Source organism: Abramis brama, assembly GCF_963993115.1.
Source record: "Abramis brama genome assembly, chromosome: 21".
Taxonomy (NCBI): Eukaryota; Metazoa; Chordata; class Actinopteri; order Cypriniformes; family Leuciscidae; genus Abramis; species Abramis brama.
In genome coordinates this window covers 9880313-9908122 of record NC_139983.1, presented here as the reverse complement: position 1 = coordinate 9908122, position 27810 = coordinate 9880313, and the positions used below count along the sequence as shown (strand labels likewise).

Below are 27810 nucleotides of genomic sequence, written 5' to 3'. Positions count from 1 at the left end.
AATATACATAAAATAGTGAATTTTTAGCTCTTTTAAGGTTTCTTTTACTAAAATTTGCCAACATGTATATCCCAAATCCAAACTGGTTTATATGCATGTAATTATAAAACTGCATTTGAATATTTCTCAATGCAGGTGTTTGACTAGACTTACCATTTTCTTCAAACTGCACAGCAGAAGTTACTGTCCATATTGAGAGCAAAGACCATGTGAGCGCCAGCGTAACAGGTGTCATCCTTGAAGCAGATTCTTTCTGGCTTCTTCTCCCCTGAAATTTAGTTCCGTCAAATCTTCTCGGCGATCAGCTCGACTAGCTGTCAGATCCAGACTCTCTCCAGCCGTTCAAATCACAGCTCTAATGAAGTGGGAACCTCCAGTTGCTTTGGAACAGCGGCTTGAATGATGTCCACACCAACAATGAGATTCCACACATGAATAGGACAAGCTGGGGGGAGTCCAAAGTAACACCGACCAACTAGATTTCAGGCAAAAGCAGAAAAAAATACTACTAACAACCCACTTAGCAGACACCGCACTACATGTCTCAGTGCGTTGGTCGACAAGGAGTTTGTTTGTCATGCAAAGGGAATAGAGGTACAGGGGCAGTGTCTTGTTTTATCTCACTCTTTTGTCTGTATAGGTTTTTAAAGGGCATGGCAAACGCTTTACTGTTTCGGGAACCCCAACGACTCGCTTGAAAAGAAATCCCATCAGAATGAGTCAAGGGCAGTTCAGTGACACCTTTGCAGTGGAGTTGATGTTTTTAAGACTGTTTGGACAGAGAAAGAGGTCAGTCGTTCAACCTTGTGAGGGAGATTTTCAAATGTTAGATAGTAAAATCCAAAATGATGGCATTGCAGTCAACAGGGTTTCTGCAGGTTTTAAGACTTAAATTTAAGACTTTTTCAAGACCTTTTTATGACCAAGTAAAGAAAATTTAAGGAATAAATTGAAGGGATATTGACAATATGTTCTCGAAAGGTAAATGTCTAGGGAGAAACACAAACTGCATTAGCAACACTTTAGAGTTTAAAAACACAACTTCCAACAGATATCCATTACTTTTTAATTCATTTTCCAAAAGAAAAAAAATAATACCTTGAATACATCTGCTCTCAACCACTAGAATATGGACATAACTTTCACTGTTTCTTCTGATCACACGGCAAAAAAGTGATGTTCTTCCTCAGTATTTTTCAGTGCATTGTCCAAAGATTATTAAATCAAGATGCATTTACTGGAGACATAATATGACTATGACAATGAATGTGAAGTCTTTTTTTTTGTGAAATTGGCCAAAACGAAGTGAGTTTTGCTTAAAACAAGAACAAATACTGTATATGCCAACTGGCTCAGAAAAATCACCTTAATTCAAAGGGAAACTATATATTAACAGATATTTGTTCATGTTTTAAGCATGAACTCGTTTCATTTTGTTTTTCAAAACTTAATTTGCATCTCAAGTAAACGTATAAAAAATGTTTCGATATTTGTATTGGAAAACAGGACAAAAACACTGAGGAAGATATACATTTTTTGCAATGTTTTTGCAAACATTTAATGCCATAACTTTATGAATTTAAGACTTTCTGCTCTGAATTAAGACCCTTTTAAGGTCTTAATTTGTGTAAGGGTGAATTAAGACTTTTTAAGACCTGCAGAAACCCTGAATCAATGTCTGAAGTGAATTCTCAGAGGATATTCAATAAAACGATCAGTCCTTGTAAGCATGTTTCCCTGAGAGAGAAAATTACATTCCAATGTACATTGCAAACTGCACAACAGAAATATACAATAAAAATGCTTCTCTTTCTGCCATCAATTTATTGGATAATTTTGTTCCATTCAAAAATGTGCAAGACTGTATTTTGGTTATCACAAACTGATATTATAATGAAAAGACATTAGAATGTTTTTCAGTACAGCTTAACAGAAAGAATTCAGTTTCTCTGTCTTTGTACATGGTAATTCCAAGACAAAGAAAGTCTCTTTTTTCTTTTTACTTTCTGGTTTTACTTTTTACAAGTGGTCTTTATTGGATGAGTTTTACAGACATTGAATCACATGTCTTTTGTCTTGCAAATAGCACCAGATAAATGTTCCTACGTGGTCTGCTACGACTTTCCGCAGACAACCCACTGAATGGAGCGTCTGAACAGAAGACACTCCCACAAAGATCAGTGCTGTAAAGTCAAACGATTTCCTTCCTAAACATAATGGAAAAGACCATAAACGCATTTAGATAAAAAAATTAAATAGGACAAGCGCATAACATGATACGTGACATATTATTGGAATTATCAACTTTACAGCACAGATTGACAGACTGTAATTACAGTGGGCTTCTTATAAAACGTTTGCTCGATTAATCACAAATACACGAGTGCTAATGATAAAACGCATCCACTGTACAGCATGTTTAACATTAGAAATGTATTCTAATTTAAATACAGATCCTTAAAACATTATTAAAAAAACATTTGTTTATGCACAAGGCATTAATAAAAATCGCACCTACTATCAATCAATCTAGAAAACAATCAATCTAGAAAACAAACAGAGATACAAGACTTATACATTCAATCATTTTCTTTTCCACATCGAGTATAATGAATAAATTACACCACGGGACAGGTCGTACAGAAAGGGGAATGTGCAAAGCAAACATATTGGCGCGCTGGAGAGCAGCGGTCAGTTCGTCTCCTGGCTGGTGTTATAGTGTAGTGTTCACATTACTGGCCTCTGGACTGAGACATTTACTCAAGAGCCTCGCTATCCTCTGTGAACAGCTCGGCCAGATCTGCCACTGTAAATACGGAGGCCTCCGAATGCTTCATGGACGTGGAACTATGACTGAAGAAGATGTTGATTTGAGACAGATTAGTCAAGGTCATTTTCAGTAAACAATGTAAATATGCAGAAGACTTAAAGGGATAGTTCACCTTAAAATTAAAATCAAGTCATAATTTATTCACCCTGGTGTTGTTCAAATGGCATACAGCCTTCTTTCTTTTATAGAAAGGAGAATAAAAAATAATATAAAAAAAAAGTTCCGCTCATGCTCGTACACATAATGGCAGTAAATAGTGACCAGCGTCAAGTTTTTTTTAAAAGACGCAAAATTATCAAAGAATGATCCCATGTGAATCGTGTCGCATATTCCAAGTGGGTTACGCTTTATTTTAAGGTGACGTAGTTACATTGTACATACTCAAATGAGTACTGGTTAATATAAACTACATGTAATTACTATAGAGTTAAAGTTAGGGTTTGGTTTAGGGTTAGTTACTTGTCATTATCCATAATTTAATGTTATTACTATAGTAAGCACGTGTAGTAATGTGTAAATAATCACCTTAAAATAAAGTGTTACCTCCAAGTGTTCCAGGGTATACAATAGGGTTTGACGATGTGCGCAATAGTGTCCCTCTATTAGCGCCTCACCCAGAAAAAGCAAACAAGTTGTGAGAAATCAAGATTAACAAAAACACGACATGAAACACAACGCCTAGAAATCCCCCAAAAAGTTATCTGTGTACTTTCTTCACGAGTCAGATATCATCGGACAGGAACTCTGTGTATCTGATAAAGGGACCCCACGGTTATATACACCTCAGAGGTACATGGGTTGTATTTCTTTTTGAGTTTTTATTTATTTAGATTTCTCACCATTTTTTCTGGGCGGGACAGGGTGAACTGCGGCGCTTATAAAGTCTCATGAACACACATGCCATGCAGGCATGCAGAGCAGACCAAAGGCCAAGGTCAAGAATTTTGTTTAATAATTCATTACATTTAGATTTGCTTTTCACCACACCATATGTGACCCTGGACCACAAAACCAGTCACATGGGTCAATTGTTTTAAATTGAGATGTATACACCACCTGAAAGCTGAATAAATAAGCTTTCCATTGATGTATGGTTTGTTAGGATAGGACAATATTTGTCCAAGATACAACTATTTGAAAATCTGGAATCTGAGGGTGCAAAAACATTGAGAAAACCGTTTTTTTTTTCATAAACAACATTTTCATAAACAACATTTATGTTCGCGATTGTGCTGCATTCACTCACAAAAATAAATGTTTTATATATTTACGGTAGGAAATTTACTAAATATCTTCATGGAACATGATCTTTACTTAATAACCAAATGATTTTTTGGCATAAAAGAAAAATCGATAATTTTGACCCATATAATGTATTGTTGGCTCGTGCGACTTGTGACTGGTTTTGTGATCCAGGGTCACATATCGTATACGCCTAGAACACTTGTAATTTTTTTTTTTTTAAAGCGTGATGCTGGTCGCTATTCACTGCCATAATATGGATGAGCGAGAGCTGGACATTTTTTTTTTTTCTCCTTTTGTGGTCCATAAAATAAAGGGCAGGTATCCCCTTAAGAGTACAGTTACTCTGATCCCATTAAGTGGCTTGACAAATGCAATTTTCTTTCCTGTGTTGACCAGGGAATTAGGGTGGGAGATAATTAAAAAAAAGGGGAACTTCTAGCAGTGCACTTGTTATGAGGATGGTTATATAGGGTTAAACATACATAGACTAAAAGTCAGTATAATTTTGATTTCAAGGACTATTTGTTTAAAATGCCCTCCTTGTGTGTCAAAGACTCACCTCTTTTCTACTGTTTTTAGCATGGCTTGCATTCGCTCCTCAATGGTGGACTTGATCAGAAACCGATGAACAAATGTGGATCTGGAAAATAGATAAAGCAAATGTAATAATCTGATAACACCACAGGCCTCATTTTTTTTTGTGTTTAAATATGCAAAAACCTTTTTGGAATTTGTGCCATTTAATTGATAAAAGAGATATATGCTCAGTGGCGCAGGAAGGGGGGCCATTAGTGGACAAATCGCCCCTTTATATTAATTTAATTACGTAAATAGGCTATATACAGGATAATGAGCGTTTACGTAATATAGCTGTAGCCTACTCAAGCGCACGACCGCACGCATAAAGCTTGCCACAAAGAACCGGCAAAACTAATGATTATTTACCATTTACCATTATGAATGTGTCAAAAATAGCAAGGAGACATTTAATTGTTTATTAATAAACTGGTGTTTTCTGTGTCGCTGCAAAGATGAAGTTGACGATGTGGACTCGCCATGAACGCCAGAGAGAAATGCACGTGGATTACATAATCAGAGAGTAGCCTATTTCTTTTCGAAATTTCACATTTCAAGCTTTCTATAATAGATAGCCTATATTTCTCAAATCTGTGAGGCACAAGCTGAGTTTCGGCGCCCTCCAGTTCACGTGCAATGCAAGTGATCGTGCCAGCGCCTTATTACATTGTCTGCTATATATTTGCTTCTTATTTATTAAATACAGGCAACTGGTTGATAAAACATTGATCAAAATTAAGATACAATTTATACGAAAATCTTTTAAAAAGAGTCTTTCTACAAAACTAAAGTCTTACCCACTCCATGTCTCCAGACATATTGCGCATGACGTATCATGTCTTTCTAATGCTGCATGCTCACTTTCATAATTAACATTGATTAAATTAAAAAATAACATTAGCCTATAATATTTAAACATAAATATGAAACTAAATATGTTTTCTTTAATGGCTACAACACGTATACAGTACAGAGAAATTTCATGTCTTGTCGACAGCCACAACATAATGACGTCACATATTTTCCGACCCAGCACTCAGCCCCCCTCGCATGAAACAGCTTCCAGCGCGCCTGGATATGCTGCAAGCCAGATTCAAACTCATGTGAGCAACATGTGTTGAGCATGCTGAACACGTTGTGTATGGGTTGATGCCTACTTGGTCTGGCCAATCCGGTGTACTCTTCCGATGGCCTGCAGCTCGTGGGCGGGGTTTAGGATGGGCTCCACCAGCAGCACATGCGTCGCCTCGATGATGTTCAGCCCGTTTGAGCCCGTGTGCAGCGGCATCAGCAAGATGTTGATCTTATCCTCGTATTTAAAAGCACTCAGGTTCTCCTAAAAAAATTAATGCACCAATCATCATTTCACATTTTAGATGTATTATGGGGAGACAGCTTTGTGGTTAAAGAAATGCAGTGATAACTAAGGATAATCAAACAGTCCAATTATTTGGATAAAATTTGGACATTTTAAGACTGTCATGAACCATTAACTGTACTCAACTATATCTGAATAACAGAAAGTGTAGTTTTCATAGTTTGTCTTATCTGAAATAAATAAATAAATAAATAATTACAAAAATAAATAGATAAATAAACCAAATAATAAAAAAAAGTTCCAAAATGTATTTAATTTCCAGAGTTTTGTTTGTCTCATTTAAAATAAATCAATTAAATTAAATAAATAGTATATTTAAATAAAATAAAAAATTCTTCAAAAAACTGTTTTAAAGTTGATTAAGTTGATCATTTAATGTCCAGTTTTGTGTCTCATTTGAAATGAATAAATTAATTAAGTGAATTAATATTACACTGTAAAAAAACACAAAAAAACACTGTGGGTAATTAAAGGTAACAGAAATAATTAAATTTATGAAACATGGCTCATTTTAGTGTCTCTACTTGTTTTATAATGAGATATTTTATTAATTACAGAAAGCAAAGGGAAAAAAATAACGTTTTGTTGCTACATTGTCATCATATTCAACACAAACCTGAAATTTGTGAATTCCGTTGATCTGTGCAAACTCCATGTTGTTGTCGAAAAGGGCTTTCGCAATGATGTCCAGGACGCCCTGCCACTGACAGACGAGGCGTAAATGCAAGGTCAAAGGTTAAGAGCTGTAGTCTGCGGTTTGATGTAGTAACTCATTTAATGAGAGCGTTACCGTGGAGAACACAAGAGACTTGGCTCCCGGGTCGGTCATCTGGATTTTCTTTAGGACTCGAACTACAGCTTCGACCTTCGTGGAGTGGCTACCCTACAGGGTAAAGAGATTATAGAGATCATAATCATATCTGACATGCCTGAAAATATCACATCAGTGTTTCATCCCAGTAAGTACACTTGTATTTACCTGCATTGTAAAAAACATTAAAAGCCTAAAAAAAGCAGGAATTGCCTCTGACCTTCACAGGGATGTCCTGCCCCTGGTGGGCGCTCTCAGTGGTGAACACATACGAGATCTCTGAATGTGAAGTGGTTTGCCGGCATATGGCGCACTTTATGGCTCTACGTCGATTGCCAACGCTGTACTGCTCCACGATGATGGCGATGCACTCGTTACAGAAACAGTGTCCACAGGTCAGTACGGCCCACTATCAATCAAAAACACCCTCAGAATATATACATACAAATACACTTGACAAACTCATTTTTGTTTTTATTTTACCTCCTGACCCAGAGGTCGAGCACAGATTGGGCATGGTTCTGGATTCAGACCGCCAGTGGACTTATCCTGAGACTGAATCAATCAATACATGAATTACTAAATCAAATGCAACAGTTTTGTTTATCTATACATGTACTACAAGTGCAAGTTTGGATTCCACTACGACTATGTCTTAAAGGCATATCATGCAAAACAGGATTTTTCTTGCTCTTTTAAAAGTTTGAATATACTATGAAGACAGGCTCAATTTTACATCGTAAAGTAAAATATCATCCCTAATGATACCAGAACTTTTGTAGAAGCTAAACTAGAGACTTTTCTACTCGTTTCACATGAAGACAGTTCAGCCAGTCATGACAGAAGTTGTGTAATGTATCTTTAAGACAAGACACTACAGGTGAATAAGGTAAACAATTTAACTGATAGATTTCACCAGACTTTCACTAGATGATTAAATCACAGTACATAGAGACAATTGTTTTGTATTACAAATTATCTGAAATGTTGTTTAAATACGCAATTATATGCATCATCTATCTTATTAAATATGCACTAATTTCTCATTTGCATACATTTTTAGAACAGAAATCTGAAAATTAGATAAAGCCCTTTTTTTTTTTTTTTGTTGACAGAGCTAAATAATTTACAGGGGGGATTTTGGATATCTCTGTTTATCACTCCATAAATCAAAAACATTCACCATGTTTTTAGTAAACATTTAGTAAACATGTATTATGTAATAAAATGTTGTAGCCTATTTAGTTCAGGTAAATGTTATATGAACAAACCCCTTTTTAAAAACCTTCAGAATATAGACAGTTTGGTGCAAGTAAGAGCTAATAAAATTGGCTCAGTGCATAAAATCTTTTTTTTTTTTTTGTTGAGAAAACGGCCTTTAAATATATGTATTATAATTTAAATCTACAAATGCAAATAGATAAAGTGTAATAAAATAAACACTTAAATGTGTATTTTTGATGTTTTCATTCAACTAGTTTGAAAGAGGACATGTTATGGAACAGTGCATGAAAAAACATGGTTTTGCCTGTTGCAGCTTGCCATAAAGGGATAGTTCACCCAAAAATGAAAATTAGCCCATGATTTACTCACCCGCTCAGGTCACCCTAGGTGTATATGACATTCTTCTTTTTGCTGTTTCTGTTTTGAAGTCCATAAAAGTGCATCTATTCATCATAAAAGTGCTCCACACGGCTCAAACGCATCGCTTCGCTTCAGAAGGCCTTTATTAATCCCCCCGGAGCAGTGTGGAGCATTAGATGGATGGATAGATGGACTTCAAAACAGAAATGGCCATTCACTGCCATTATAAGGCTTGGAAGAGCCAGGACATTTTTTAATATAACTCCGATTGTATTCGTCTGAAAGAAGAATCTCTAATACATTTGAGGGTGAGACTTGAGGGTGAGTAAATCATGGGCTAATTTTCATTTTTGGGTGAACTATCCCTTTAAGATAGAACACTTAAAGGTATAGTAGCAAAAAATACTTAGCTCCAAGGTTCAGAGAGAGGATGAAAATGGTTGGACTTTTGTGTAAAAACGTTACTAAATGTTAAATAAAGTTCCTTTAAAGTGAGAAAGACCTTCTTACCTTCTCCAGGTTATTAAGATAGAGAAACTGCCCAAGCTTTTTTTGCAGTTGTGATTTGGCCACTGCCCTGTCATTGAGCAGCTTTATCCTATTCTGCTCCACCTGTTCACATGTAAAAAAAGACAAACTAAAGGCTCTTACTTCTCTTAAGTCACATTTAGGATGAGAGATGAGATTCTTTTTGTTATCATCACCTCGTGAGGTTCTATGATATGCAGCACTTTGGGTTTAGGCTCATCAGGTAACCGCACACGCAGCCTCTCGGTGGCCATACCCAGCTCATCTATGGCCGACACGTGATCCCGCAGTGACATCCAGTACTCATGCAGCAGCTGAAAGAGCACCAGATGCTCATGAAACAGGCATTTTGATGAATACATTCAAGCACTTCATCATTCATCATGCAGTGAGAAATCGATCACAAACCTTATATTCTTTCTTCCAGGACTCAAAGAGCTCCATGAAGGAGTTTCCCTCCTCTATGAGGCCAGACTCCAAGCGGCGGACCTTGGCGAAGGACAGGGTGGCTTTGAGGGCTCGTTCTGTCTCACTGGCCGCCCACAATCCTCGACTGGTGGTGGGGAGTCTGTCGTCTACCAGACCTTCCTCATCTTCAATCATTTCCTCAAAGATGGCCGTCTGCCCCTTTACTCTGCCCAAAACACATAAAAAAAATAAAAAAAATAAAAATGTACAATATGGTCTGACTTGTTAACATTAGTTAATGCATTATTTTACATGAACTAACTATAAGCAATATATTTTTACAGCATTTGTTAACTTTTGTTAATGTTAAAAACAATTGTTAGTTGTTTGTTCATGTTAGTTCACAACGACAGTAGAAATTAGCATTAACCAAGATTAATAAATGCTATAGAAGTATTGTTCATTGTTAGTTAATCTTAACTAATGTAGTCAGTGTTTACAAATGAAACCTTACTGTAAAGTGTCACCAAAAAATAAAGTTTACTGACTTTACTTTCTGCATATAGTGTTTTATAAAGAATAGTTTACCTAAATGTCTTTAGAAACCCATGACTTTCTTTTATTGGTTTAGATGACTTGGAATATAATGCATTCAGTCATTTTGACAACTTTTATGATACTTTTATTTATGATACTATACTTTATGGATGAAAGCAGCTTAGCATTCTGCTAAACATCTCCTTTGTGTTCTACAGAAGAGAGAAAAGTCATGCGGGTTTGGAACGACATGAGGGTGAGTAAATGATGACAGAACTTTAATTTCTTGGTGAAATATCATAAATTGCAAAATATCTAATGACCAATTGATTTAATGTGATATAACTTACGTGTGAGAGAAAAGTTTTGATTCATAGTCCGTAAAAAGTTCATCAGCTTTGCAAAACACACAGCTATGGAACAAATATTAAAAGAACACATTTTAAATTCAAATGAGGTGAACAATTACAACAATTTGCAATTTGTAATTTCTTTAAACGCTAGAAACTCCAAAGCAAAAAATGCAAAACCAATGACAGTTACAAAACATATGGAACATAGAGACAATGCATTATTGTTATGTAATGTGCAATGAAAAATTTAGTACATTTTAAATTCATCCATTTTCACTATTTTTGAATCACATTGTTTGGAAACAGTCATTATTTTTTCAATTCAGTTTGGTCCTGGTGCTATTGTAATATAAAGTATGCACTTCACCTATAAAACATTGAAAAGATTTTACTTGTTCAGTGGCAGTCGAACAGGTCGTAGGTGGCAAAGTGTTGTTTCCTCGATGACTTGCTGAGATGGCGGCCCCTCCAGCTTCTTTACAGCATCCTGGACCGTTTTCTGTGATTTCATCAAATCATCAATTTGAGTGCTGAGCAGAAACTGAAGACCACGAGCATCTCGAAACCTATGAATGAGACGTTTTTGTTAAATGGTAATTTATGCATTAAAAAATATATTTGCCTGTTAAAAAGGATTAAAGTGAATGGTGGAAGATTACTTGTCTGCCAGAGAGAGCTTGTTGGCTTGTTGTTTATAACTGCAAGTGAGCTCATTTTGGATGCGGCCCACAAGGTCATCATCCATGGAGTACTGAATGGCCTGCTGTATGACATCCAGCCACCAGGGAGAGCGAATGTTCACCTAGGGCAAAGCACACAATTATCAATTATTAAACTGAATTAAAAAAAACTCAACTAAAACACTAAGATGAAAAATAAGCTCAATGATAACTGAGCTTTTACCTTGCGTTTTAGCTCTTTAATGTGCTGAAGAACAGGTTGCAGGTTCTGTTGTGCTTCTGAAACCTCTGAATTCACCTTCGCCATGTAATGCTGCTTCAGCTGCTCAGCCTAGGATGAAAACACATGGAACTAAAAATTATAGCAGACTGATCTCATTTTCTTATTGAAATGTATTAAAATGTATTAAAATGTATTATATTTAAGCCAACCTCTTCTTTGAGACTGTCATCTCTCAGGGTTGGAGGAATCCCAGGATGCTTTGCATTTAGAAGCTCCATCAGATTATGGGTTGCATGAAGCCTCTATAATTTAAGACAAAAAAAATCCCCAATAACGTTGAGAAACAACAATAAAAACTCTGGAACAATTTTCAACATCTTTTTAACAGGTGGTCACAAAACTTTGTACAAAACAACAATAAAGATGAATTTGGAACGATGAATTGAAATAAGTAAAAAAAAAAAAAAATGGATTTGGAACTGGATGGATGGATAGAGTGAATAGAACGGTAGAGCGACTAGAACATTAGATGGATACAGAGAACAGAACAATATATAAAGAGAATAGAACGATAGAACAAACAGAACGATAGATAAAGCGAATAGAATGACAGACAGAACGATAGATAGAAAGAGAGAACAGACTAATAAAGAGAGAATAGAACAATAGATAGACAGAGAAAAGAACGATAGGTAGATAGAGCGAACAGAACGTTAGATGGAGCGAATAGAATGATAGAGCGAATAGAACGATAGACAGAACAGAATGACAGACAGAACGATAGATAGAGTGAATGGAACGACAGACAGAACAATAGAGCAAATAGAACGCCAGCAAAAACGGTGGATAGAGAGAACAGAATGACAGACAGACATGAATGAATTAGAATGATTAACCTGAAGGGAATCAGTTTTCAGTCTTGTTTTATGTTCTTCAGATGATCGTAACACATCCCTGTACATCTCCGCTGCATCTGCAAACTCTCCTGGCAAGGACAGGAAACCGCTGATTAACGTCTACAGCAGTCGAGGCAGGTACAGGTACAGGTACAGGTACAGGTACATAAATACTGTAGGTGTTCAGAAACAAGGCTCACAAACCTCTAATGATGTGGATTCCAGCCAGACCATTCAGAGCACACACCAGCTGCCTGTGGGCTTCTTCACACTCCACCCGACATTTCTTCTGCAACGACTTCAGCAATTCCTCCATTGTCATTGTGCTGGAACAGGATACAAACAAATCATTGTGGACGAAATGAACCGAAACACTTCATCTCCCAAAAAACTGATCAACTACATCTAAAATCTTTTATTAAGAACCTCTTCTGGAAGGGAAGAAATTCTCCCCTGACAGCTTGCGGGTGGCAGCAGGCCTGGCGTAGACGCAGAAGAGGGTATAATATGGTAGTGACGGTACGTCGGTCCAAACTACCCAGCTTTAGTGACCAGTCAGAGATCTTCCTTAGCTTGACAAGAGCATCCTGGGAGCAAACCTCATGCTGACGGTGGTAAAAGTGTCCTTCCACTGGGGAGAAGTTGAGCCAATGGGTCTCTTCTGTTTGAGGGGGGATTTGGATCTGGAAATGAAGTATATGACACCAAATTAAAGCACAGATGAGATGTTGGTTAAGATTAGACAATTAAAGTCAAAGATTTAACCTGCTAACCTGATCAATGACATCTTTTTTGGCAGATCGCCACAGTAATTGACCAATGACATTGTAGAGTGGTCCTGTATTGCCCTGGCGATACGGGCGATAGAGTAACTGGTCCCACCAGTACTTCACCCAATAGGGATCAACACCCAAGAACAGGACAAGACCATACAAGTCTAAAAGATAACATATAAACCAAAAACCATTATCATCACATAATAAAACTGTCATCTGAATAAATTAGGCTGATTCATTGCTGACGTTAATGCTAAGATATTTTATTTGTGACCACAGTAGCAAAAATGTCAAATGAACTGGGAAGTTCTTTTAAAGAATGTAATGTATGTTTTTCACTCTACTAAAGCATAAAAATACCATAATATGTTTGCAGATATTTAGGAAACATGCTGAGTTCACATACTCGTTTCTCTGAAAAACACTTCTACAGTACAGCCAGTTATTTTACTATAAATATGTATACACATACAATAAAATGTGTTAGTCAAAATTATACGTTGGTAAATATTGCTATTTATTACACCAGCAGTGTGTTACACATATAATGTTACACATATAATGGACCCCCTCGAAAACGAGATGTTCCATCTCAAGGGGTTATCCTCCAATAAAATGAAATATATATAAATACATTGTTTTAAAATATAATTCTTCCATGAGTTTATTAAATAAGCAAAACATCCCTTGGTTATTTTTGACTACTACAATTTCCTGCATTTTGCTCTTACATTGTAAATTTTGAATCAAAGATTGTTTGGTTATTTAAAAATAGATGTTTATTTTAAATGTATAAACACACACACACACACACACACACACACACACACACACACACACACACACACACACACACACACACACTCCATAAAGGTGAAGCTGGGGAAGGTGGAGGGTTTCTAAAAGCACGCTGCAGACCGCTAACAGTAACACTACCAGTATTTGAATGTTGAGCCGCAGCTTATTGGTTGCTGATGCAACAGCACCCAATCAGCTGTACTATATAGATAACGATGTGATCGCTACAAATTGAGTTAAGGACCTACCAGCCTGCGCCATCTAGAGTTTCATGACAGAACTTGGCATTTATAAATAGTACAATTTGGACATACAAATATATTCCACGAAAATATCAAGCAGAACAAATGTTTTTCTGAACATTAGTGTGTATGTATATATACACATCAAGATATTTTTTTAATGAAATATTAATTCTGCTCACCTTCCAAACCTCTCTGCACAGGTGTTCCACTGACACACCAACGATTAACAGATGTGAGACGCAAAGCCATCTCTGCTGCCTGTACAGATACAAAACTATTTCATAAAAATGATTGTGCTGTCTCTGAGATTAAAAATGAACAGGATAAATATCAGTAATATTAATGTGACTGATGTGATGACCTTAGCTGTGGTGCACTCCACCATCTGAGCCTCATCCAGGCAGACGCGCCACCACTCCACGGCCACTAGAGGGCTCGGTATGGCCATGTAGCGCTTCTGGTTGCGGAATCGACGGCCATCTTTGCTGTTGCTGTGGGGGATGTCGACGTAATTGAGTTCAGTGCGCAGCACGTCGTAAGTGGTGATGACCACATCCTGCTCAGCCAGAATGTGGGGTTGGATGAAACCGTGTCTCTTCACGCCCTGATACACCTAAAAACAAGTTTCAAGTAAAAAAAAAAAAATGTAAATGGATTTATGCATTGTGATTTATGCGTGCACAACATTATTGTTATTTTTAATAATAAGACTGTACGCCCTCGTAATCTTTAATCAACATAACTTCCCCTCCCTCTTGCAGTGACATCTCTTCTCTGATGGACCCTTTTCACAGACTGTGATGATGCGTTTTAATGGTCATCAGCATTGTAAATCCTGCAAAGTTTTTTTTATATATATATATTTTTTACATTTATATATTTATAACACTATACTTTGTTTTATATTAACTTTGCATTCAATGACGAAAAAATGGGAGTGGAAAAAATGAAAAAAATTGGGGCTGTGGGAGTGATGGACAAATTGACATCTTTCTCTCTTCTGACTGACGTTATCAATCCCTCTCTATTTTTTTCCTCTTCCATAGTATTGAAAAAAACAACAACTTTGGAAGTCAATGAGGCCCATCAACTGTTACTGACATTTTTCAAAATATCTTATGTTGTGTTCAGCAGAAGGAAGAAATTCATACAGGTTTGAAACAACATGAGGGTGAGTAAATTATGACAGAATTTTCATTTTTGGGTGAACTAACCCTTTAAGTCTTTTAAATAAATGCAATCAAAAAATAATCAAGGTCCCCACTACTGGTTTAACTAACTAAATAGCAGTAGTAGCTCCCTAGTTGGTCCTTACCAGCACTCTAAGGGAGGAAGTATGAATGTGCCGGTTAATTTCATCCACCCATTGGTGACAGATGGAGCTGGGTGAGATGATAAGAGTGGCTCCAGTAGACACAGGTGTCATGGCCACCAGGCAATGAGGGCAATAAAACGGGGTTGTTTCTAGGTTCTCCTCTTTATAGTTGACACACTCCGCGTGCTGCCACAGCAGACAATTGAGGCACTGAACCCGAGGCTTATAGTCCACCAACCCGAGCTCTCCACAGATGCACTCAAAGCGGTAATCTGAGGTGTTAAACGGGATCACAGACGCTCTAGTTGGGGTTTCAGGTTCAGGCTTTGAGTTTTGAGTAAGATCTGCTTCAGTACTCTCAGTATGGATGTTTTTTGTCATTTGATGTTGGGGTTTGTCTTCTGTTTCTTTATCATCTTCATCTGCGATGTCTACTGACGTCTTCTGCTGTGGATTCTCTGCGTCCAGAAGGGAACCCGACTCACACTTCAGTTCCTCTGTGAGGAGAGGAGGTTCCACACTGTCTTCAGAATCTGATGCTGTGGTATAAGAGGCCAGCGATGCCTCTTTATCCTGAGCAGAAACTCGACGAGATGTTCTCCTGGGAGTGGCCTTGTCAAATGATTTCTGCAAAAATAGTACAAAACATGAAAAAGTGCATTTTCCATTCTACACATTTAAAGAGTGTCTTCTTTTTCCCCCCAAAATGGTTACTACAAAATAAAATTACAAAAAATGCTGCAGGATTGTAAAATGCAACGTAAATTATTGTTCATTTATTCATTTTTAGCATTTAGTAATTTATTTGTAATAAACACCTCAAGTGGTCTATATGTTGAATTACGTTTTTTAAAACATACAAACAGAGTGTGACGTCATATTGTAACTCCTATATTTTTAATGAAAAAAAATTAAGCTAATTCATTAAAGGGATAGTTTACCCAAAAATGAAAATTCTGTCATCATTAACTCTAACCCTCAAGTTGTTCCAGACCTGTATGAATCTCTTTCTTCTGCTGAACACAAAGGAAGATATTTTGAAAAATATGGGTAACCAAACAGTTGATGGGCCCTATTGACTTCCATAGTAGGAAAAAGAATACCATAGAAGTCAATGGGGTCCATCAACTGTTACTGACATTCTTCAAAATATCTTCTTTTGTGTTCAGCAGAAGAAAGAAATTCAAAAAGATTTGGAACAACTTGAGGGTGAGTAAATGATGACAGAATTTTCATTTTTGGGTGTTACCTTTAAGTAACATCCTTGTGCTAGAAAATATAGTTCCTTACATGCACAATAAGATTAGTAGCTGCTATCAACTTTTTCCAATCAGATTTTAAAGACGTAATTTATTTTATCCTACTATATATGTATATTTAAACATATATTTAATCATAATTATAATAATTCATAATTTAAGATATATAAAGCTATACAATATGGTGTCTCTAAAACATTTTAAATCTATTATTCAAGAATTGGAGGATGAGTCACAGAATTGTAAATGTTTATAATGTATATTCTATGTATATCTTATTTGTATTGGTTTGGTTGTGTATTATTTTTGGCTGCCTATCTTGGCCAATACTGTAAAAGAGATTCTTTCCTGGTTAACTAATGGTTATAATAATAATACTAGTAGTAATAATAATAATAATAATGTTGTTTTCTATATTTTTAATACACACATTTTTTTAGAACTCTCTATAGAAAAAGTGAAAATTACACACAGTTCGATGAGCGGTGGGCTTCCTCTTCTTTTCTTTGTAGTTTTTCCCCAGTTTGAAGGATCCTGCTAGTCCTCGTCCTTTGATCTGTTCCACAATGTTCTCACTAATGAGTTTGGTCAAGATTTTCTTAATGTGGTTACGGTTCTTTAGGGTGTCGTACTTGTACATGGTCCTTAGATACGCAAAAATGACATTGATTGACGCTCCTTTCCCAACCTTCATTTCCTTGATCGCAGTCAACAGCATCTCACGAACAGCTGAAAAGAGAGAGGAAGAGAATGCAATAACTTATTTATTATACATTATTTATACACACATGGGATGTTCTTGGATCAACAACCTTAGCTGTAACATTATCTAACCTGTGACATGTTAATGAAAATATTTTTCCCTACCACAAAAATAGCATGAATGCTGCTCCAAGACCAATCAGGATGTTGATCCAGGAACATGTCCTGTTTGGTTAAATCACATTTGATAAAATGAAACATGTTTAAAAACATTTTACCTGGATAAATGATCTTCTCCTTGGGTCTCACCTCATGTTTAATGGTTCGTTGTTTCTCTAATGGTGGAGGGGGGACAAAGTAATTCACAGATTGTCCCTGGGGAGGACAGAGACACAACAGTAAGGCAACAACAAAAAAACAGAAAAATTCTGGAAAGTCAAGTCAAGTCAAGTCATCTTCATTTATATAGCGCTTTTAACAATGCAGATTGTTTCAAAGCAGCTTTACAGAGATAAGGTAGCAGAGATTGTTTTGGCTTTATAGCGGTTCTTTAATAAAGTTATTTTCCAGCTAAAGTTAGTTTTGATTGATTCGCTTCTGTCGCAACGATCATTAGTTATTAAATTAGGGGCCGCTAAGACGACACCATTCTCTCTACACAGACTTTAAACGCGAGCCTGTGAGAAACGCTGATGGCGGTCACATGCGCATTAAGAATTGGTTCTATAGTTATGTGCGTAGGTTTGTAATTCCCTACAAACCAAGCCTAAACAAAGTACTGGTCTTTCCTTATGAATTTTGATACAGAATTTTATTTTTATAAAGCCACAGAAATATTTCATTGTCCCTTGCCATTTATAAGAAAATTCCGGTAACACATTACAATAAGGTTACATTTATTAAAGTAAGTTAGTGGTTCTCAAACTTTTTTGGTCACGCCCTCCCTTTAAAAAGGGATAGTTCACCCATAAAATGAAAATTCTGTCATTAATTACTCATCCTCATGTCATTCCAAACCTGTAAGACTTTCGTTGACCTTCGGAACACAAATGAGGATCTTTTTGATGAAATCTGAGAGCTTTCTGTCCCTCCATTGACAGCTACACAGCTACCACTTTGACGCTTCAAAAAGTTAATCCATATGAATTGAGTGGTTTAGTCCAAAATTTTCTGAAGAGTTTTGATTGCTTTATATAAGTAACAGATTGAATTTAGGCTTTTATTCACATATAAACATTGATCAACTCACACATCAGTTGTGGTAAACAGAAGCTCAAGCATGTTCGCTTGATGTGCGAGAAACAGTGAGGTTCATTCTCGTGTTACGCAGGACGTTTGAGCTTCAGAACCAATGAGGTTTGTGCTCGCGCATCAAGCAGGTTCGGTTGAGCTTCTGTTTATGTTTACTAATCAATGTTAATATGTGAATAGAAGTCTAAATTCAATCTGTTCATCATTTAAAGTGATCGTGTCTCTTCAGAACATTTGGACTAAACCGCTCTATTCCTATGGATTAGTTTTTCGATCTCTTTATGAACTTTCTGAAGCGTCAAATTGGTAGTTGTGTAGCTGTCAATGGAGGGAAAGAAATTTTTCGAATTTCATTAAAGAGATTAAAAATCTGCTCTTTCATCAAAAAAACTAAAGTCTTATGGGTTTGGAACAACTTGAGGGTGAGTAAATGATGACCATTTTTGGGTGAACTATCCCTTTAAACCTTTAAAAAATCTGGCTTTCTATGGCGAGGAACTTCTATGTCAACAGTCTAAAGAAGAACGATTCAGTGGAATTGGCGTTCAGCACCGCTTTATAAAGGCAGAGCGGCAGTCGCTATTTACGTACTTGAACGCCATTGCGGCAACTGTTATGGGTTTTTTTTTCCTGCTGATCTCCCTGCAGTACCTGTGCGTCCCCTATATTAATTACATGAACTACCAATGTACTACCAAAATACCTCTAAAGCACTTATTCATTTTATTTATTGTTAATTTCAACATTTACTAATACATTATTAAAATCAAAAGCTGTATATGATAATATTATTTAATGGACATGAGCTAACATGAACTAACAAAGAAGAGTTGTATATGTTTATCGTTAAATGCTGTAACATTTTTTGTTAATGCATCGACTTATTGTAAAGTGTTACTGAAATTACATTACTGTATTACATTCTGTAAAAATTATTTACAAGCATTTAAGGGCACATGTGATTGTAAACTTACCACAGGTAAAGTGAGAACCCCGTGCTCCAGGTTTTGCCGGGTGTTACACAGAATAAGAGCCAGTACTTCCACGGTTTTCCCAAGCCCCATCTCATCAGCAAGGATCCCACCAGGCCAGTCCACTCCAGCCAGAGGGAACTCTCGGATCAAGCTGTGATTGAGGTCAAGGTAATTAGAACAATGACTGATCTACAAAACTAAATGATATTGATATTATTGGATAGTTCATGCACATCTGCTTTAACTTCAGTTTCAGTATATACTGCTCAAAGTAGAAAAAGAATCATACCATCCAGAGTAAGGATTGTAAAAGAGTTTTTTGCCACAAATCGTGATAATTTCCCTCCAAAGAAAATGCAACCTTTGCTCTGTGCAAGGAATACAAAGACTGTATATTAGCACTGAACTGTTCTCATGCACTGACATACAGCAAAGATGATAAAGCTTTGAAAAACCTTGAGAGCTGCTGCTTTTGTACTTCTCTCTCCTCAGCATCCAGCTGACCGCCTGAGTCTGATAGGGTCTTAGCACAGGTATGAGGCCCGGGTGCTGGACGTCGAAGCTCTGCTCCGCTGCTTCTGTCAGGTGGAGGTGTCTGACATGATCGTATAGCTCCTCAACGTTCTGACGCTCCAGATCAGTGTCACACTCCTCCTCTTCGTTGTCCATCACCTCTAAAAAATATATATAAACAAAAATCACATTGGAATTAAGTCAAATCGTAAAAAAAGCATGTTACAGGAACTAATGTCAATGCACAGAATATGCACAATTTCAGCTTATCCTACAGTTTATAAAAAATAAAAATTCATTTTAGCACCATGAATCTCACAGGTAGGTTTATAGTTTCATCCTGCATAAAGACATATTATAAATGTGTCTAAAATATTACTTGAAAAATTTTACATTATTAAATGTTTTAACTCATTATAGTATAATGCTATAATATTGTATTTACCTATTTATTTTAATAAAAAAAAATATTTATTGTTTGCTCGAATTAAATTTTTGTGGGCTTAGTGGGCCTTGGAGTGCAGCTCCACCTCCAGGCTCAAGTGTATTACTGTAATTATGTTTCCTGTTTGCTTTGACAAAATAACAAATAATGTAATTTTGATGCAACCCACTCACTTTTTGCTGGGAATCTAAATGGTGGCATATTAAAATTATATTGAAGATTACCGGGGATGATGAAGTCATAGAAGAATTCCATTAATTTCTGCAGAAGCTGATTGGCTTTTTTAATGCGCCCATTTCCTTCACTGAGGAATTCTGGTCTGCCCAATCCTGATTCGAGAAGAAAGATTTTCAGCTGTTCAAAAAAGCAAATGGAGAGAAAACACAGTGATTCGTTAATGTTACGTTTCAATGATGAGAGCATTGAATCCAGTCACAAAACCGTGCTCAATCCTGATGATTTTGAAATACACACCTTTACTGATTCATCTCCTGAAGCATGGCACAATTTAATGACCTTTCTTTTCTGTAGCCAATCCAGATCCTCCAACAATTTTCCACCACAGGAACATTCAATCGGCACAGGGCAGAGAGGACCATTTCTGCCTGTCTCAACCTCCAATTCATGACTATCCAGACTCAGACTTAGATTGTCACCTGTTTTCTGCAGGCAGAAGGAATCGTCTCCGAGCACAAAAGGAATCTTTGGATACAGGTCAAACTCTCCAATCAGTGCGTTCCACCCCTGTTCGAGAGCAGAAAGGGGGATCACATTCAGTTCTATGGTATCTGGAAGAGAATCCTGTATGGAGCAGCTTGGACGCTCTTCTGATGGTCCTTCATCTGTGCCTGCAGAAGATATAAAACACCGGCTTTCCTCTTCCAGGCTGCTCTCAAGCACTGGTCCAGGCTGACAGCTGTCCGACGGTGTTGGGATTGACTCCTGAATGTCTTCACTATCTCCTTCATTTTTCCGATCTTCAAGCATATTCCACTCCAGTCTCCTCTTGGCCTCCTCGTCCATGCGCACCGGCGGCGCACGTTTCCTCCGGCTGCTCATGGTGGAAACCTGCAGAGATACGATGACACAAAGTTTAATTATCCTATTTATTTACCGTTTTGAATTAAAATGCTTCAAATTAAATGAGACTAAATGTAACAGCAAGCATGAGCAGAATTACACACCACTTCAATTTGAAACAGTATAGGAGTATTATATCAGTTGTTAAGATACATAGTGCAAATAAAAACACAAATGTACAGATGTTCAAACAAAAATCTCTTACAGTTACAAAACTACACACATTCTGTCCTTTACAAAATCACGTACTCTGCACTATATTACACTGCAATATGTCAGACTGCAGCTTTAATTCTATTTAATTCTGCACACAAACAATTGTGGTAACATGCTGACGTTACGACACTAATGCAGTTAGTTGAATAATAAACAAATGCATGATTTTTTTAAAAAGTAAATTGAAAAGAATTCCGTAGGACGTCAGTGTAAATAAACAATATCAGAAATGAAATTATATATTCCATTCATTCAGTCAAACGCTGCAGATTACTGACTATCAGTATACCGCTTCATCAGCAGTCGAAATATACCTTTGTTTTGCTTTGGGACGTGTTCTTGACAGCAGCAAATATATGTCCTAAAATAACTTTTATAAGCTCCAAAACCAGCGCGACATTTTCATGCGTTTCTCCGCCATATTTAAAATACAGGAAGCGACGTCAGTCTGAACCAAAACAATGCCAATGCACTGCAATATCTCAAACACCAGATGGCGCTAAACAGCCTTTTTCAGCCGACTATGGGACTCTTCTACTCATGTTTCATATAGCCTACACCCTAATATCTTTAGGTAGATATTAAATGGTTTGAAAAATTGGGTGACGTGGAAGTAGAAATATTATAATCTGTAGGCTAATTATGATGGACTTGGTGCTTCTGCAGATATCTGTATTCATACCTTTTGAATATTTTGCTAATGTTAAGAGTTTGTTTAGAATTATTTTCTAGATTATTCAGACTGAGAATGATTAGGCAATATATCATTGTGTATGGATGTAATAATTATAATATTATAATAAAAAATAATAAAAATAATAATTATGACACTACAAAAATGATTGTATAGGCGACGACTGTTTAACGTAACACAAAATTTATATTTCCATGTGTAGATTATGCCTATAGTAATAAAACATCACAAAAGCAATGCCATTCACAGAGTTTAGCAAAGACTATGTATGAGTTAAATCTATCATACACAATGTATAGACTAATCATATAAAAGAGACCAAGACACATTACCCGGTCACCCTGAAAGAAGCCAGTAAATGACAGTAATTAATAAAAAGTTTAATAAAGCAATAAATTGTTTAATCAGTAAACAGATTTCTCAATATTAGATGTTGGTTTGTTCAGCTGCTGAGATTCCTTGCAAGGTTAAAATTTTTAATGAACAACACCTGAGAGGAAGTTTAACATTTAGAATACAGCCTCTTTTTTGACTGCATTTATTCAGGAAACATGACTCTCCATTTGTAGTCAGACTGTCAGATCCCTGATTCACTGTCAGACTCGTCTTGTGTCAGTACGTGTCTTGTAGGCATAATGCAATGCCATGTTGGGCAATACTGGTGCTACATCTGTAGAAAACATGCCATGATATCAATGATATTCACAGCTTTAATTACTTGCGACATGAACCAATCCGCTTGTGCCATCTTTCCACCTCTGCCAAGGTCCCAGAAAAGCTTGGCTTCCGGACGGGATGGTCAGCAACCATAAACATAACTCATAGATGGCAGCCAGGTAAAATGATAGAGATTAAAATATTCTTAAATAGCCATTATTCTTTGTAAATTTTAAAGGCCAGTCCAGGTTAATATTTGCCTGTGCTGGAGGTTTCAGAGCTCAAGAAAACATGATGTTTGTTATTCTACAGATGCTTGACAGAAGTTAATACAAACTAGTCTGAAATCCTTTATGTTCTGGATTTGTCGACTGTTTAGAATCAGAATTAGCAACTCTGTATGAACTACTTTTGAATCGGATTTTTGATTTAAGTTGGTCAAACAAGCAAAATCGCCTGAATCGTTGTGTGATTCAATTATTTGAACAGCTGAAGCATTGTTAGGGAGCAGTTTCTCACTCTGTAAACCAAGTAATGCAGTTCTCAGTCCTGATTTAGATCATCAGCTCATAGGAGAGAGCTCCATGAACTGAAATGAGGGTGTCAGATAAGAGAGACAGAGGTGAAACACTGGGATAGTGGTATAGTGCTATTCACACTGTCAGTGTTTGACAGCTATCTAATCATGTGTGATTCTCAAATTTTATTTTTCATACAACAGCTTGCATACTGTATTTATGACTGTGTGAACGAATAATAGGTGTAGACCCCCTTTTCTCCAGACAGCACAAATACTCCCTGTAAACAGTGACCTTGACTAAATTAAATATCAATAAGTAACACTGGTGCAAGATCATACATGTACTCTGAAAGCCTTTTGAGTTTGAAGATTACATTTCGAACCAAAAAAAAAAAAAAAACCTGACGGGTACGTGGTAGAAGATGACAATTTGTTGCTGTAACGTTTGTTAATAACCGAACTGTGTGTCAATGTAACTGTATTAGCACTCTAAAACAACAGGACTCTTTCTGCTGCTGTGTGAACATGACTAAAAGAGCGCTTAATGAAGTGAACACTTAACTACAATCCAATAAAATCAAACCTGCAAATGCATCTGTCACAGTTGGCTGTCGCTCACAAAGGCAAGAGATCCTTGAAACAGTCTTTAATTGAAAACTTACAGGGATACACATGAGAAAGACACACAGCCAACTGAACCTACATATTACGATCAAAACACTTACTGTTACCATTACATATACCATGGTAATACTATGACATTCTTTAAAGTACCTTGAAGTAAATTAATAATAGCCTACTTTAGCCATTATAGATATATGCATATCCGTGTGCTATACTTTGGCACCGGCTTATTTTAAAGGGAATTTTGTGGTAAATTTGAGAGGAAAACATATGCTATGTGTACAGTAAGTGTGTGCTTGTGTCTTCTAAGACAGGACATTGTTGAAACACTTATAATAATGCTTTAACTATATCATGTCACAAGCCTGATTTACAGGTGGACATATGCAGAAAAAGAAAACAATGTTTTTTTTTTTTGTTTTTTTTTTTGCTCCTGTTTTTCTTATGAAAATAGAAACTGGTTCAGCCAGTTTATTAAATAAGTGAAACTATTTAATCAGCCTGACTCTATTTTGTGAAAGAAAGAACGTGAACAACCTCAGAAGAAGCTGTTTGAAGAATTTATGAACTGAATGAAGTTTGTCTTTGATGTTCTTCATTGTTGAGACAGAGGTAGGTTTGAATGGACACATTTCTGGGATCATTCTCATGCATCATTGATTATTAAATGTAGCATGTGTATGTATTTGTCATAATCTACTGTAAGGTTAGTCCGTTTTGAGATACTTCATTTTTTTGTTCGTTTTTTCTTGATAGCTTTCCATACCAAATACCTGCTGATAAAACATAATTTGTGGCTCAGTGGGTAGTGCTGTCACCTCACAACAAGAACGTATCCTGAATCCAAAATTGCCTGTAGGTGTGAGTGCGAGGTGTGATGTCTGTGTGTGTGAGCCCTATAGTACTTTAAAGCCATACATCACAGTGGCTTGGCGTCGGCGCTGTCTCAAGTCGGACAACATTTCTAACCGGCATGTACTGCTTTGAGTCTGACGCTAATTGGTCTGCGCAGCGCCGCATGAAGTCAAACACTACTATAGCAGAGATGGTCTTATTATTGGGAGATACGAGGGTTCATGGCTCTACCATTGGAGAAAGCGTAGCGGCCAACTTGGATCACATGTGCCTTGATAACCAATCACATTACAGCCTTGACGTCATTGAATTTCGTTCAGAATTGTGTGGCAGTCAGTCACTGTTTGCAGATACCATAGAAGTGAATGAGAAGTGCCGTAAACTGGATCATACTCAATCTGTGTATTATGATATTTGAGTATTATGTGATATAAAACACAGGATATAACAGGCAAATACGACTACAGGCACAATATATTCAAAAAGTACAAATATTCCTAGTGTTCCAAGGCCAAACTATTGATTTGTGTGAAGAAAAGACCCAAAAGTATCACCGTCTCCATCTGCCGTAGATCATGCACACATTCAAAATCAAAAGTTGCCACCGGAAGAAACGCTACATCAGCTTTGATTGTAAAATGGCATTGGCTCTCGTGTATCTCGTGACTGATTGCGTCATGCTAAAGAGTCGAGTGTATCTTTTGAATGAGAAATGACTGCGTGCATTCACGGAGCAGCGGGATAATTTCAGTGATTAAAACATTAAGATCCGTTCTTCACGTAAAGATATCATATGGCTTCAGAAGACTTTGAATACAACTTTATATACTTTTATACTGTTTTGCTCAGTTTTTGCAAAAAATACCTGACATACGTTTATTTGCCTGTTACGTGTTTTACGCTTTACCTGGAGCGTATTATGCAAAAATGGAAGCTCAAACGTGCCTGTGTGACAGTGACTCTAAAACAAATGATGTTTAGGTCTCATAATATTTGCACTTGCATTCAATTTAAAAAAAATATTAATTGAATTTGCTTAAATGTATAAAGAGATTAGTATTCATTTTAGTATTAAAAATAATAATATGGATATTACTAATATGAATGTTAGAATAACACTTTTCACTAACTTTACAATACCTTTTACAATTTGTCAACAGTCATTAGGAAACCTGACCTAACAATATTATATCATTTATTAATTTTGTTCAGTATTAATTATAAATGTATTGATACATGTTTAGCATGTTAACATTACTTGATGCATTGAACTAAATATGAAATTTGAAAGAAACTGAGACTGGGTTGTTGCAGATTTAATTTTGGTTGTTGTTTTTGTCGTTGTTACATTTTCAGTCTATTGTGCCAGTTTGCATGTTGTTTATACTTGAGCTTGAAGCAACACATTTTTAAGAAAATATTTGAGAACTGAATTGCACTTAGGAACATTCTTATGTTCTTCTTAGAATGTCTCCTTAGAACTTTTATCTTCTTTCTTGAGAAGATTTTCATGAATTTGGCCCACCTTGTTCTTAAGAAAATAGAAACCAATTCAGCCAGTTTCTGACAAAAGTAAAACTATTTCAGCAGACTGACTGCATTTTGCGAAATTAAGAACTTGTAAACATCACAATCTCAAGATCTAATGTTCGTACAAATAACTCTTTTGATGCTCCCACATCTTGCTTTTCTATCTACCACTAAACTATGGAAATTCCTTAAAAGGAAATTGTGACTTCATACTTAACAGCTGTGACTTTATATCCAAGGATGCAACCAAAAACCAAACACACAAAAAGAAGGTTGAATCTGTGCTGCTACATCAACATTTATGAGATACGGTAAAGATGCAATAATGAGAAATAAAGTGAGATTGTGAGATCAGAATGTTTGTGTGATCCTGTTCCGTCTTTGTGTGTGTGACATATGCAGAAACGAAGACAACTGGTTTACCTGTGCATTGTTGATAAATGACCAACATTGTTTTTCTGCTACCCTTTTTCTTGAGAAAATAGAAACTGGTTCAGTCAAGTTCTAGTTCACAAGTAAAACTGTTTCATTTTGTGAAAGGAAACACATGAACTACATCAAGAGAGAAAACTGATACTAATCTGCCGTCACACAGAAAAATGACAAAGAAGCTTAACTATCTTGTAAAATGTGTTTTATCGGTTTCATATTCGAGGACTATAATAATTTAGTGTGATTAGTGATTTCTTAGCAATTAAATGAGCACATCAGGGTAGCAGAATCTGTGTATCTTTTTGGTCAATCCATAACATTGTTTTTCAGTCAATTCAGTGTATTTTTATTGTTTATTTCTACAGCACTGCCTGTAAAATGAGTCTCATTGAGAAGAGAGAGGAGGAGAATGTTCACACTCATAAAGTAGCATCTCCAGAACCCAGCTGTGTGTCTATGAAGAGTGACAGATCCATGAAGAACTCCCCTGATCTCAGTGATGGAGCAGTGACCTCTGACCCTGAGTGAGTATAAACATAATTTAAAGGGATAGTTCACCCAAAAATTAAAATTCAGACAAAAGAAGAAAAAAACTCATATAGGTTTGGAACACCTTGAGGGTGAGTAAATGAAATTTCTGGGTGAACTACCCGTTTAACTCCTTGTCATGATTCATGTCTGTGTTCCCCTGTCTTGTCCTTTGTTTAGCAGTTCCCCGTTATGTTGATTAGTTTCCTCAGGTGTTTCTGATTAGCCACGCCCCTTTGTTTAGCTTGTCTGTCTGTGTATTTAAGCCCTGTGTTTAGTTCAGTCTTGGTCAGTTCTTATTTTGTTGCACCATGGTGGTTGTTCTGTTCCGAGTCTCAGTCCTGAGT

At 36.5% G+C, this 27810-nt stretch overlaps 3 protein-coding genes across 4 annotated transcripts in view; 1 reads left to right on the top strand and 2 right to left on the bottom strand.

Moving 5' to 3' along the window:
• The window catches only part of LOC311072099 (pancreatic secretory granule membrane major glycoprotein GP2), a 7667-nt gene extending 6955 nt beyond the window's left edge, over window positions 1–712 (bottom strand). Inside the window, exon 1 of the mRNA XM_084096850.1 lies at window positions 154–712. Coding sequence (XP_083952976.1) covers window positions 154–235 — 82 coding nt within the window. The 5' untranslated portion in view covers window positions 236–712. The remainder of the gene's footprint in view (window positions 1–153) is intronic.
• A 1092-nt stretch (window positions 713–1804) lies between these two features.
• On the bottom strand, window positions 1805–22066 carry shprh (SNF2 histone linker PHD RING helicase). Of its 2 annotated transcripts, none has more exons than XM_084097587.1 (30): window positions 21938–22066; window positions 20802–21395; window positions 20552–20681; window positions 19825–20043; window positions 19659–19737; window positions 19370–19520; window positions 17423–17519; window positions 16915–17171; window positions 15184–15810; window positions 14230–14481; window positions 14048–14126; window positions 12823–12986; window positions 12476–12732; window positions 12254–12375; window positions 12050–12138; window positions 11363–11455; window positions 11154–11261; window positions 10910–11052; window positions 10643–10816; window positions 10248–10310; window positions 9361–9586; window positions 9129–9266; window positions 8935–9036; window positions 7324–7395; window positions 7061–7249; window positions 6820–6912; window positions 6646–6732; window positions 5809–5987; window positions 4635–4715; window positions 1805–2853 (listed from the first exon to the last, which is right to left on the bottom strand). In XM_084097587.1, exons 2-30 carry the CDS (start codon window positions 21384–21386, stop codon window positions 2757–2759), a joined length of 4953 nt encoding a protein of 1650 aa, XP_083953713.1. In that variant the 5' UTR covers window positions 21387–21395; window positions 21938–22066; the 3' UTR covers window positions 1805–2756. The 2 variants fall into 2 exon arrangements, with proteins under 2 accessions (XP_083953713.1, XP_083953714.1); XM_084097588.1 differs by lacking the exon at window positions 1805–2853 and adding an exon at window positions 2943–3009.
• A 5247-nt stretch (window positions 22067–27313) lies between these two features.
• LOC311071754 (NACHT, LRR and PYD domains-containing protein 3-like) overlaps window positions 27314–27810 on the top strand; it is a gene marked incomplete at both ends in the record, with an annotated part of 32922 nt that continues 32425 nt past the window's right edge. The window contains one exon of the mRNA XM_084096294.1: window positions 27314–27459. Within this exon, the coding sequence (XP_083952420.1) occupies window positions 27314–27459 (146 nt within the window). The remainder of the gene's footprint in view (window positions 27460–27810) is intronic.